The sequence below is a fragment of the Cherax quadricarinatus genome, chromosome 30 (assembly GCF_038502225.1).
Source record: "Cherax quadricarinatus isolate ZL_2023a chromosome 30, ASM3850222v1, whole genome shotgun sequence".
In the NCBI taxonomy this organism is placed as follows: Eukaryota; Metazoa; Arthropoda; class Malacostraca; order Decapoda; family Parastacidae; genus Cherax; species Cherax quadricarinatus.
In genome coordinates this window covers 23,969,871-23,982,346 of record NC_091321.1, presented here as the reverse complement: position 1 = coordinate 23,982,346, position 12,476 = coordinate 23,969,871, and the positions used below count along the sequence as shown (strand labels likewise).

At 37.4% G+C, this 12,476-nt stretch overlaps 1 protein-coding gene across 1 annotated transcript in view; it reads right to left on the bottom strand.

Annotated features, from left to right (window-relative positions):
• Nucleotides 1–1,464: 1,464 nt before the first annotated feature.
• lt (vacuolar protein sorting-associated protein light) overlaps nt 1,465–12,476 on the bottom strand; it is a 90,252-nt gene continuing 79,240 nt past the window's right edge. The window contains exons 16-20 of the mRNA XM_070090002.1: nt 12,144–12,280; nt 9,793–9,892; nt 6,114–6,158; nt 4,292–4,374; nt 1,465–1,658 (exon numbers count right to left, since the gene is read on the bottom strand). Of these exons, the coding sequence (XP_069946103.1) occupies nt 1,605–1,658; nt 4,292–4,374; nt 6,114–6,158; nt 9,793–9,892; nt 12,144–12,280 (419 nt within the window). The 3' untranslated portion in view covers nt 1,465–1,604. The remainder of the gene's footprint in view (nt 1,659–4,291; nt 4,375–6,113; nt 6,159–9,792; nt 9,893–12,143; nt 12,281–12,476) is intronic.

Genomic DNA, 12,476 nt, shown 5'->3' with positions numbered 1-12,476 from the left:
CAGCACACAGTGAGTAATAAGAAAAAAAAAAAATTGACCGTGGTTTTGGTTTAAAACAGCAACTTTGCACTGTATTTTCGTGTGGTATTTATGGTTGTATTCTAGTTTTCTTGGTCTCATTTTATAGAATGGAAGACATATTACAGAAATTGAGATGATTTTGATTGGTTTCACAATGAAAAGTACCTTGAAATTGAGCTCAAAGTAGCAGAAATGTTCGATTTTTGCCAAAGTTTAAAAGTAAACAAATTATGCCATGCGTCCAATACACGTCAAATGGTGAGTTTAATATTCTTTCACAAATGTGCTGATATTATTTATACCATTTCTACATTTCTACAGTAGTCTGCGTAACAGTAAATCTTCTATTTTTTGTGAGAATAAAAATTCAAAGTGGAAAGCAAAAGAAATGTAGGAGAGGCCTGGGGACATGACTAATGAACAGAGGAAATGTTATTTTAGTGCCAGGAATGTCTGTCTTGTTTATTCTGGACCCTATTTGGAAATTGGCACCTTTTGAAATTTTGGTGAAATTGGAAAAATTGCTAATTTCTGACCACTTTATCAGATAGTTAAAATCAGTAAATGGGTAGTTTCTTGTACTCAATCAAAAGAAAAATGGAGTTCTAGTGAAATAGTTATGAAATTGGCTGAAAATAGGGCTCAAAGTGGGTGAAATCGCCAATGCGTAAACATCATCGAGACCACTAACTTCGCGAGAGCATAATTCTGTAAGTCTTTCATCAAATTCATACTTTTGGTGTCATTATGATTGGGAAAAGATTCTCTATTTTTCATAAGAAAAAAATATTTTTTTTTTTTTCTGAAAAATTTTTGACCCTTAGAACAAGTTTAGGAGAGGGCCTCTCGACCCTGAAAGGGTTAACAAAACAGACTGCCCAAAGTTTTCCAGAACCTTGAGAAGAAGAAGAATGAAAGAAATAGTGTTCATATGCTGTTAAGATGGGAGCAGCAACTAGACAAATACTGAATACCACCAAAACATAAGAAAATAATACAAGACTGATTTGAAATGTACAAACAGTGAATAAATGATATATGAGGAAAACTGCAATTAATTGTAGTAGTGTATGACCTTTATGGGTTCAGCATTTACATTGATTATAATGATAATAATTGGTTTGCCAGTAGAGTGGGTGACAATATATGGCGTAGAATGTTGATGCCGAGAGAAGATGAAAAAAAAAAAAACTATTCTTGATGATGGTGAGAAGCAGCAGATAATAAAAACAAGAGAAAGGTGGCTAGCAAAGAAAATGTTACAAGCAAAGGATCACTGGAGAGAGAGATTCTGTGGTAGTAGTCTAGTATGAAAAATTTACATTTGTAGCATAAGGGGTGTAGGATACGTACATGAAGCATAACACAAATGACAAAATATAAAGTGTCACAATAACAATAAACATAACATTTAAATACAGAATAAATAAACTGATTGCAAAACACATCTTCTCAGACTGGTGAAGAGCTGTATTGAGAGCCTGAGCGCTCTTGCAGTGCAAGAGAGGCAACACCATAGATGGTTTCTACGAGTAACTCTTCTGGTGTGAACTTTATACAAAGCTGCTTTGACTGATGTGCCTTCATAATACTGAGAATAATCTTTTCTTGTCATTTCTGCATACTAAGCATACATCCTGAGAAGTAAAAAATTAAAAACATGAGAAAATCAAACAAGAGGCATGCAAGTTTTAATGACAAATATATTTATTCACTAACCAAATATTTTGCGACTTACTAACAGTATCTGAAGAGTTTGTGACTTACTGTCAGCATCCAGAGTATTTGGGATTAGTGTCACTATCTGGTGTTCAGGAGTTACTGTCATTACCTAAAGTATTTAGAAATTACTGCCAGTGTCTGGAGTGTTTGGAATTTCCAGTCAGTAGCATCCAGTATTTGGGAGTTACTGTCAATATCTGGAGTAATCTAGGGATTGCTCTCATATTGCCTGGTGTGGTTTCTTAATTCTATCTTGGAGCCTCTGGGGTATCTCAATAAATTCTGATGTTTCACATGTTTTCAATGAGATATCTTCAATAATACTATATTTCAGGTCAACTCAGGCAAGTTTGTGTGATGTATGTGAATACAGTGGAACCTCAAATATCGAACTTTCTTTGGTCCAGAAGGCTGTTCGAGTGCCTTTACCGAATGAATTTATTCCCATGAGGAATAATGTAAACTAGGTTAGTCCATTTCAGACCCTCAAAAATACACTTATAAAAGCACTTACAAAAATACACTTATAAAAGCACTTACAAAAATACACTTATATAATTGGTTGTGTTGGGAGCAGTTCGATTTTTGAGGTTCCACTGTACATATTTTAGGTGCTGAAGATCAGCTAGTGGATGCATATAGTTTCCTGAGGGTTGTTTAATTTATAACACGGTAGACATCTAACAAAAAGAAACTTTGATGATGTTAAGGAATTTAGTGTTTCCAATATTCTTTGCATGGTGATACTTTTTGACAGTGTGGTAGTGGTGTTCTTTGAGTTTGGATGAACCTTGTTGGATGTGCATGGTGATACTTTTTGACAGTGTGGTAGTAATGTCTTTTGAACTTGGTTGAATCGTGTCAGAAGTGTGTTGTGAAAAGATTCACTTTTCTTACTGAATATAACTTCAACTGCTAATTGTGTTGGGTGTATACAATATTTTTTACATGTCTTTTAATATATCAGCCATCTACCACTGAGGTAGGTAACCACCCCTCCCCCCCACACACCAAAAGGTCACCATGATTCATTCAATTTCTGTCTTGCAAGAAGTGTGTCAACAGATGACCCTTCAGAGTTAAGGACATAAGCATGTTTGTCAAATGGACATATAAATGTGCTGGAAAACATAGAGAAAGATGACAAAGTTGATTCCATGTAACAGAAATGTTTCCTACAAGAATAGACTAAGGGCACTGACTTTGCACTCCCTGGAAAGGCATAGAATTCAGTGAAATATGATTGAGGCATTCCACCGTGATTGAGGCATATAAATGGAAGACTGGAATAAATGAAGGAAGTGTAAATGATATGCTAAAAATATCTAACCAAGATAGAACTTTCAGCAGCAGGCTCAGGTTGGAAAATTTAGATTTAGAAAAGTACGTAACAGGAAAGCATTGGTTTGGTAATAGAATTAAGATGAGTTGAAAAAACTACCTAGTAGCATCACTGAAGAAAAATCTTGGATGACTTTAACAATAGGTTAGACAAATACATGAGTGGGTGTGAGATGGACCTAACTAGCATGACCCAAAAGGTCAGCAGCTGTGCTCCTTCCTTATATTCTTAGGTGAAGGTACTATACTTCCCACTTCCAGAACACTGTCTGGCCTACTGATTTCCCCAAATTGTATATGTTACCTTGCTCACACTCCAACAGCAAGTTAGGTCCTAAAATATACTTGTGCCCATTTTGCTTTGATCTAGTGCATTCACACAAAGTTTGTTTTTGGGGGAAGGTGTTTGACCAGGCAGTCTACAAGGAAAGGCAGCCAGGCTAGTCTGTGCAGGTATTAGAATCACATTTACATATTTTTTATGCATATGAAAAGTACATTAAATCTATTAGATAAAGCACTCTTACTCAAAAATAATTTGTTTTTAGTCAAAATATTTTAAGTTCAGTGGTGCACAGGAAATATTCTGAAAATGTACTCATCACTGTGACTAAGGATATTTCTTTATATACAGTAGGTCCCCACTTATAAGGCAGGTTAGGTTCCAGGCTACGGCCATACAGCGGAAATCGCCATAAAGTGAAATGCCCTTTTTTTTTCCATTTATAAATGCATATAAATACTAGATAACAGGTTTACACTAACATATATTAAGTTAGTAATAGAACTAGACATTAAAAACAATAAAAAAAATACACATACAGTACACTCATTACTTACCTTAAAATATTTGTAGTCTTAATGTAGGGCGAGATGAGTAGTATTTATTGTAAGAAATCAAGTGTGGTATGTATGGTAGCCAACCAAGCTACCATACCTACCATACCAGGCCACCCCACCCACACATAATATTCTAAGACATTTAAAGCATCTCAGAGCGATAAAATGTATATACAGTTCACTCATTACTTACCTTAAAATATTTGTAGTCTTAATGTAGGGTCAGAGGTGAGTAAACAAGATAAAATGAATAAATGAGAGAGAGAGAGAGAGAATGAGTACATGAGAGAGGAGTGAGAGTGACAGTGAATGTGTGAGCATTAGAACACAAATTGGGCAGTGTGATTAAAATGAATTCTCTACTTACCTGTTGCAAGTCTTCTGGCATGCAATCCTGATGGTAGACATGGCGACAGGCAAAGACCACTATGTTAGGCAGCTCTCTTCGACCTATGGAAGGAATTTAAAAATCAAATGAAGGAAAGAAATCAACTGTATCATAGAACTAAGCAGTCTATGACTGGTGCTTTACATTGAAAGAATCTAGGAATGATCCTGTTAATGATGCAAATAATTATGACTTTTTGGTCAGGGTGCAAAGAACAGTCAAAACAAAATATATGTTGTGTGATCCAAGTAAGTTATTATAATACAGGTTTCCCTCCACATTCGCGAGTTCCGCTTTTGCGGGTTTTGAACATTCACGAATGCCCAGCCGCCCAATCATATTTAAAATACATGTCATTGCGTATGTTAGGAATTGTGGTGGCAGTAGAGTTTGTTTGGAGATAGAAGAAGATAGTCCTTCAATATGACACTAATATCAACCCTACGGCTTATGTATTTATCACAATTGATCTAATATGACATAAACAATATTAATAACATAGAAGCATGATATACTCTAGAATGAATAAAATATGTCATTACGTATGTCACAAGTGGTGGTGCTTTGCTGTTGCTGGGTGTATAAGGGCCACTGAGAGCATAAGCCTTACATAGTGGTGGTGAAGGTGGCAGCAGAGGCGGTAGAGGCGGCGGTGTTGTCAGTAGCCCTATATAACTCCAATAACATTGGAGGAGTTGGGTTTGTGCTGTCCTTTTTCTACTGATTAATCGCTTACCTTACTTGCTACACTGTTAATGCTACACTTTATTGCTGGCTGGTGCTATAGCCTTTATCGACTCGTGCTGCTTTAGTATCGTACATATCACAGAATCACTGAAGAAGGCACATTCTTCCCTCTCTTTTCCTCCTCCACTTTGGTACTCTGCTATGAGTTCTTTCTTGAATTCTATAGTCTTTCTCACCTTCTTTACCAAAGGGCTGGCACTAGTACAATATTTTACGATGTCTTCATGTGTTTTATGATTGTTCATGGTTCAACAGGTTAAGGAAGCAGTATTGTTAGGCTAAGTAAATGCTATTAATATATTTCCCTACAATATATTTGTGCACCAAACATTCGCGATTTTTCAACATTCACGAGGTTCTTGATCACCTAACCCTTGCGAATGTGGAGGGAGACCTGTATAACTTTAATTTTTAAAGGGGTGGACTCGTAAGCCAACGGAAGGCCTCGGTCAAATGACCAAGGCTGCAGTGGCAGGTCATCATATGACCAAGACCCACATCAAGAAACACTTCTCCTGGTTCCTGACAAATCTTACCTAACCGAACCAAGTCACTAACATGCTCTAACAAAGACAACAAACTAAAAAATATTTCCAATGACCTGAAAAATAATCAGCCTCTCAATTTCACTTTTACTGAAGCTTCCTTATTACTATTAAATTTTACCTTACACTACTATTCTTTACCTTACACTACTATTCTCTATCTTATACTGGTGTGTCAGGTAACAGCTGAACACACTACATGCTAGGCCATCCTACCTTAAAAGAGTGTTTAATGTATTTCTCACTTAATGAGCCATTCCTTTGGACCTCTTCTAGGTTATCTGGTGTCCACTCTATACAAAGGTAATACTTTTTAAATCTCGTTTATTCTGACTTAAGAAAAGGTGAAGAAACCAACACAAAATAACATCAAGTTAGATTAAAAATACTATTTTTTAATTCATAACTTATATGTCACAGACATAAATGGAAGCTGCACCATCATACTCCTACATATCTTATATATGTGAAACCATTAACCTTATTTTGAGCATTGCATATACACTTACTGGAGCTCAGGACACTCTTGTTGCAGGCTGCACATGCAGTGTCACCTGTTGAGTGAGGAAGGAAGCATTAAGATTTGCAAAGCACTTTGAAATAATAAGTAAATATTCATAACTTTATGATTAATTATTCAAGGTTACAGGCTCTGGGTGGGACAAAATGGGCAGCTGCCCCATTCTCAGGTATTTTGAAACAAAATGCCTAAAATATTGATATGTTCATGGTAAATTAAAGCCAGCCAATGATGTCATTTAACAGTGGCATTAGGCTGTTTATTTTCAGCCAATCTTGGTGGCTGCTGTCAGACACTCGTTCTTAATTTCACCCCAGGTGAGTGTGTACTTAGATCTTAGTTCCACCCCCAGGTGAGTGTGTGCCTAGATCTTAGTTCCATCCCAGGTGAGTGTGTACTTGTTCTTAGTTCCACCCCAGGTGAGTGTGTACTTGGATCTTAGTTCCACCCCAGGTGAGTGTGTACTTGGATCTTAGTTCCACCCCAGGTGAGTGTGTACTTGTTCTTAGTTCCACCCCAGGTGAGTGTGTACTTAGTTCTTAGTTCCACCCCAGGTGAGTGTATACATAGTTTCACCCCAGGTGAGTGTATACTTGTTCTTAGTCCCACCCCAGGCGAGTGTATACTTAGTTCTTAGTTCCAACCCAGGTGAGTGTGCACTTGTTCTTAGTTCCACCCCCAGCAAGTGTGATCACACCTATTGGTGGCCTCCTCCCCAGTAGGCGATTGTTCGTGTTTTCTAACCCTACTGATATGACCAGTTTCAGATTTACAGTTTCATACGAAAGTGAAGTCTTTTTCTGGGTATGTGGTGCTTGAAGGTAAGCCCACCTTTGAATAAAATCAGACTTACCTTTAACAATGTTTTTGAAGGGATAAAAGAACTCACTAAATTTCTCTTTCATGTACATAATCACTTCTCCCATTTTGTACAGGAAATCATCTCTGGGGTTACTTTTGTCAGGGAAATGCAAAATATGCAGTAACAAAAGAAAAATATATCCACTAGCAGATTTCACTGATGTTGGTGTTGTTGTAAGTCTGTACTCTAATATTTTAACACGGTCTTCTCCTGAGCATGTGGTATTAGCATTAATGTTGCAAAGAACAGGTATATCTCTGCAACAGTATTGTAGTGTTTTTCCACTTTTGAATCTGAGATTTCACTGAAATGTATATATTTGCCACTGTGTAATAGTAATGAAGTACCTGTCTGTCTGTGCCACAATAATACAGGTGCTCCTCAACTTATGATGGGGTTACGTTCCCATGAACCCATCATAAGTCAAAAATATATGCTAAATAAATAAGTAAATAAATAATTACTGTCACTGAATAAGTAAATAAACAAATAATTACTGTAACTAAATGAAAAGTAAATACAATAATACAAGTTACAGACTTGCTGCCTTTAAGCTGGGTAATTATCTTATGTTTCATCTCCAAAGTAATTGCTTTTGCACCATCACAAAGTCAAAATATGGTAAAATGAACCATCATAAGTTGAGGAATACCTAAATTCATAAGTGTATCATCAAAAAAACCTTGAAATATTCAAATTCATTAAAGTCATCTGTTACTGGACACTCACACTGAATTTCGTAGTATCATCATCAAAATGTAAAACAATGGGGACAAATGAAACATCTTCCCAACATTCCTCATAGTTACTGGTGTTTCTGTGCCACAAAATCTTTCTGATTTTACTCTGAGTCAAGCTGTGATGTCTTCGCCATTGTTTCAACATGATATTGGCCTGTATTACCCATAATGCCCTGGGTCTACCAGTGAGGCTCATAACTTTTTTCTTGGAATCAAGAGATGGCAAGGAATCTAGACAACTAAGCCTTGGCCTAAGAGATGGCAGCACATGACAAATCTGAAGGTATAAAACATTAGGCATACAGCATATGTCAAACATAATTTGGTCTTCTGCATTCAGCATATGTTTGACACAGTTCAAGAGTTAACATAGGTCAAATCATTGCACAGTACATGATACAATACATGGTACAGCATACAGATCTTCAGTTACATATGACAGTGACCCCCAATGAGCTCAGTGCTTGATTCATCTCAGAGATATGGTTTATTCATGATAAGCATGAATGCCTATGGACAATCATTTCCATCAGGCATGCCACAGCATAACTAGTGGACAAATTTGAAGCCACACAGTTCATGAGTTCAAAGAAATTCAAATGGTTAGAATTCAAGGATCGTGGTCATGTGTATTTCTTGAAGGATTATACCCAACCTTATTTTGACAATGTTGTGGATCCTCAATGTCAAGCACAGCAAAAAGAAGAAACCTCCTCTAAGTTTCCTCAGAAACTTACCTTAGTTCCCAAAGCATTCCCATGGACTAATAAAAATGATAAGATACATAGACGTAAAAAATGTTGCTTTCCTCATGTTTGTTGGAGTTATGACTCTTGATCCACCAGTCGGTATTAGAGACCTTGATGTCAGTCTCAAGACTAAACTCATTAAGGCATATTAAACCAATGACAGCCTTAAGAAGCTTTACATTAACAACTGCATGGCACTCCCAAGGTCCTCTTGGGAGTGACATATTGATACAAAGTGCTTATACTGATCCAGCACAACAGTACTGTAACCAAATGACTCGTCTATAAATAAAACACTAAATCAGATGACAAAGACAAGGGTCACCACAAAGGCAAGAGCTGTTAAATCTTTACACAATGTTAAGTGTTTCAGGCATGGCAAGTTTAGTAACTATAAGTCAAACTACACCAAAGCAACACCCAAGTATCACTGCTAATTTATGTGGTATGAGGATTTAAAAATCCCCAGGCAATTTTTATCAGTGAACACTGTAGGGCTAATGCAGTGTCCTGCTACCTGACTATGGGGTTTCTCCTCCCATGTTAGAAGAGCCAAATTCACTTTACATATAAAACCATAACCAGTTATATTAGGCAGTGGCAAGTAAAAGGGTGAAAGTGCCACTCCAGCCAAAAATGGTTTTTATACATTCTGTTTTTGCTCTATTTGTCTCATGGAGGATTGAGTGAAGCAAAATTGTCAGTGCAATATGGTATAAAATTTCTTTAAAAGCAATGTAGTACCTTTAGACTCAAGGACATCATGTCTGGTCTGAGTAGTCTCTGATGATAATGAGTACAAGTGTGTGTGAAGGAATTTTCATTTATTGGAATTAATGAAAAATAAATAAGAACTGCTGTAAAGAAACGTGCAATGACTGAAACCCTCGCTGGTGATAAATGTGGATGAAAATCCCAAATAAAATAACAGGCATAGTATAAGGGCCAATCTTGTGCATCAGTACCTAAACATGCTTTGAAGTGTCTTCCATTACATATGTAAACTTACCTGAAATTACTCGAAAGTGTCCTGATACACATACAAACGAATATGCAAAAATTTAAGTGCGCTCATTTATACTGTTATGCGCACATACACAAAACTCTCGGACAAATTACCTAACCAAATGTCCTACAAAGCACTAGTATTTGAATGTTACAAATATCTTTATCACTTTATGAGTTTTGACTTGAAAACTTTGAAAATGTTTTTCTCAGTTGTCTAAAACTGACGAATAAGCCTTTACTTTCCAGCACCTCATTTAATACAGTTAATAGCTACTATAGCTTCTAATAAGCACAGTTCGGCCACATTACCATATACAGGATGAGCAGCATTTTGTGTAGAAACGAGTTTGTTCAGCAGGTTACTACAGTCTGAGACCAAAATTCTCTGGCAGCCTGTCCTCAGCTCAATCTGTAAATTCCAAATTAGCATAAAGGTTTGCTCAAAGTAAGATTATTATTATTATATTTGAATGAAGTTCTGAGTAATAATAATACTCTATATTTCTACAAGTACATGATACAACTTATATAGACGTAGCTGACACCAATTACATACTATAGAGAAAGTCCCTGGTTATGCAGAGCATTTTGGGAAACTTAGGTTAATTTTGTCTCCCAGGATGTGACCTACACCAGTTCGCTAACACCCAAGTACCTATTTACTGCTAGGTGAACAGGGACAGCAGGTGTCAGGAAACACGCCCAATGTTTCCATTCTTACAGGGGACCGAACCATGGACACTCAATGAGTAAACTGAGTGTACTACCAACCGAGCTACAATCATGAGCTAGACAGACGGTCATGGAGTAGCTAGAAATGAATTGTTATTGACCAACAACACAAATACACACAAGTCTAAAAAGCGTGATCTAATTAAAGAAATAAAAATTTCAGGTTAAGATTGTTAAAGTTTGCATCTGTTTAATATTAAAATAGTATTGGTGTGCAAACAGAGGAAAGGTGAAGTGGTGTACACACAGGAAAGGTTAAGTAATGCACCCACAGAGGGAAGGTGGTTTCCACACAGGAGGGCAGAGGGCAAAGTGGTAGTGTACACACACACAGCAAGGGTGAAGTGTTGATGATGTACACACAAGAGGGTGAAGTGGCAGTGTACACAGTAGGAGGATGAAGTGTTGGTGTACACAGAGAAAGGGTGATGTGATGGTGTACAGGGAATTATAATTAAGTTCATTCAGGTATACACATACATAGCAGTACATCTGTAGAGAACCTAGGATAACCCAAAAAAGTCAGACAGAGTGATTTATTTCCACTGGGGTCCTTTTGTTACCTTATCAATAATATTACATTAATATAAAAATCAAGTGTGGCAGATAAGAAATTATATAAAAAAGACACAAAACAAATTATATAAAATATTGAATAATGGATGATAAAGATAAGCAGAATACAAGAATTATGACAATACAAAAAAATATGAAGAATGTTAAATTATAATAATTTCTCTCTGAAAGTCAATTATCAATCTGTTGGAATTGCAGGAACACAGGAAAAAATTATAGAATGACTAGTAAAATTATGAATAATCACTGAAAAAACATGAAAAATAGAAGACGATGAATATACATATATAACAGAAATTAATAATCATCCCTAGGGAATGCATTTATTGCCCTAATAACAGATGTTGCTATGGACTTGTTCCTCCTTGGTGGGACAGCCAGACAGGCATTGCCAAATAGCAGTAGGTTGTGCCAAGATTTGTTGTTTGCAGGTATCATTGACTTTCTTCAAGAGGTCAGCAAATTTGCTAGCAGCTTGAAGGTGAGCTGCTGTGGGGATGTGTGTCAGCATCCTGGTGGGTGTTAATTTGATTGCAGATTTTAGGTCCTCTGTAGAGGTGAAGTCACAGCAGCTGTCGGCTCTGTCTGCTGGGAGGGGCTGTTGGTTGTTCCCACTTGGAGCTCTCTGGGAGCTTAGACATCCATTGGGTGCACAGATGTTGAGATTTGAGGGATTGAGCTCACACTCCCTGTGGCACACCTGACAGTTGCCTCATGGACAAATTCCACGGCGTCAGCTCTGTCATGGAAGTTCCTGGGAACCTGGCACCTCTTGTGACATTGCTGACATTGTGGGCATGGGAGGGTGCCACCCTGGTGGCCTGATGGGCTGGGAGGGAAAGAGTGCCCTCTACAGCTGGGGTATCACTGGGAGCTGGGTGGGCGAGGCGGAGGAGTTGAATGGTGGAGGCGCAAGTAGTTTGGTGGGGAAATCACAGGGTGAGGGGTTATGGGAGGCATGGGAGGGGTCACTGTGTACTACACGTGGGGCAAGGGAGGGTGATGTGGCATACAGGGAGAATGATGTGGTGTACAGAGAGGGTGACGTGGTGGTGTACAGGGAAGGTAAAGTGATGGTGTACAGGGAGGGTAATGTGGTTGTGTGCAGGGAGTGTAAAGTAGTTTTACCAATAATAATCAGCAACATTAACATGGAATCATGTTACATTTTACAACAATCATAACCTGGATGTTCACTTATTAATACACAATTTACCTGGTAAATAACTAAATAATAAATAATACCCTAGATAATTTTGGAAAATGATAGAGGACATTGTTTAAATGTCCTTTATAAGTCACAGCATATTGTGTTGTCACTCAATATCAAACCCAATTTTTTATTAACAAACCTGCAAATGGTAATCATGAAGAATTTTAACCAGTGCATCTCTTAGTCCAGGAATCTCCATGCCCTTAGGAATCTGGTTAATAATCAGCAAGGGGTCAATGTGGGTGCCAATGTTCATGAGTAGCTCACGAACAAATTCTGAAGAAAAAAAAGAAACAATAGTCAATTTTAATGCTTTTGTGGAAATTTGCAGGTGTTCCTGTAGGACACACATGCCACTCAAACTCTGAACACTCAAACACTGAGATACAGGTGGCTTCCTACACTAACAGAGTAGAGTTACCTGAGTAGGAATAAGTGACCTACTGGATACCATAATGCCATATAGGTTTGC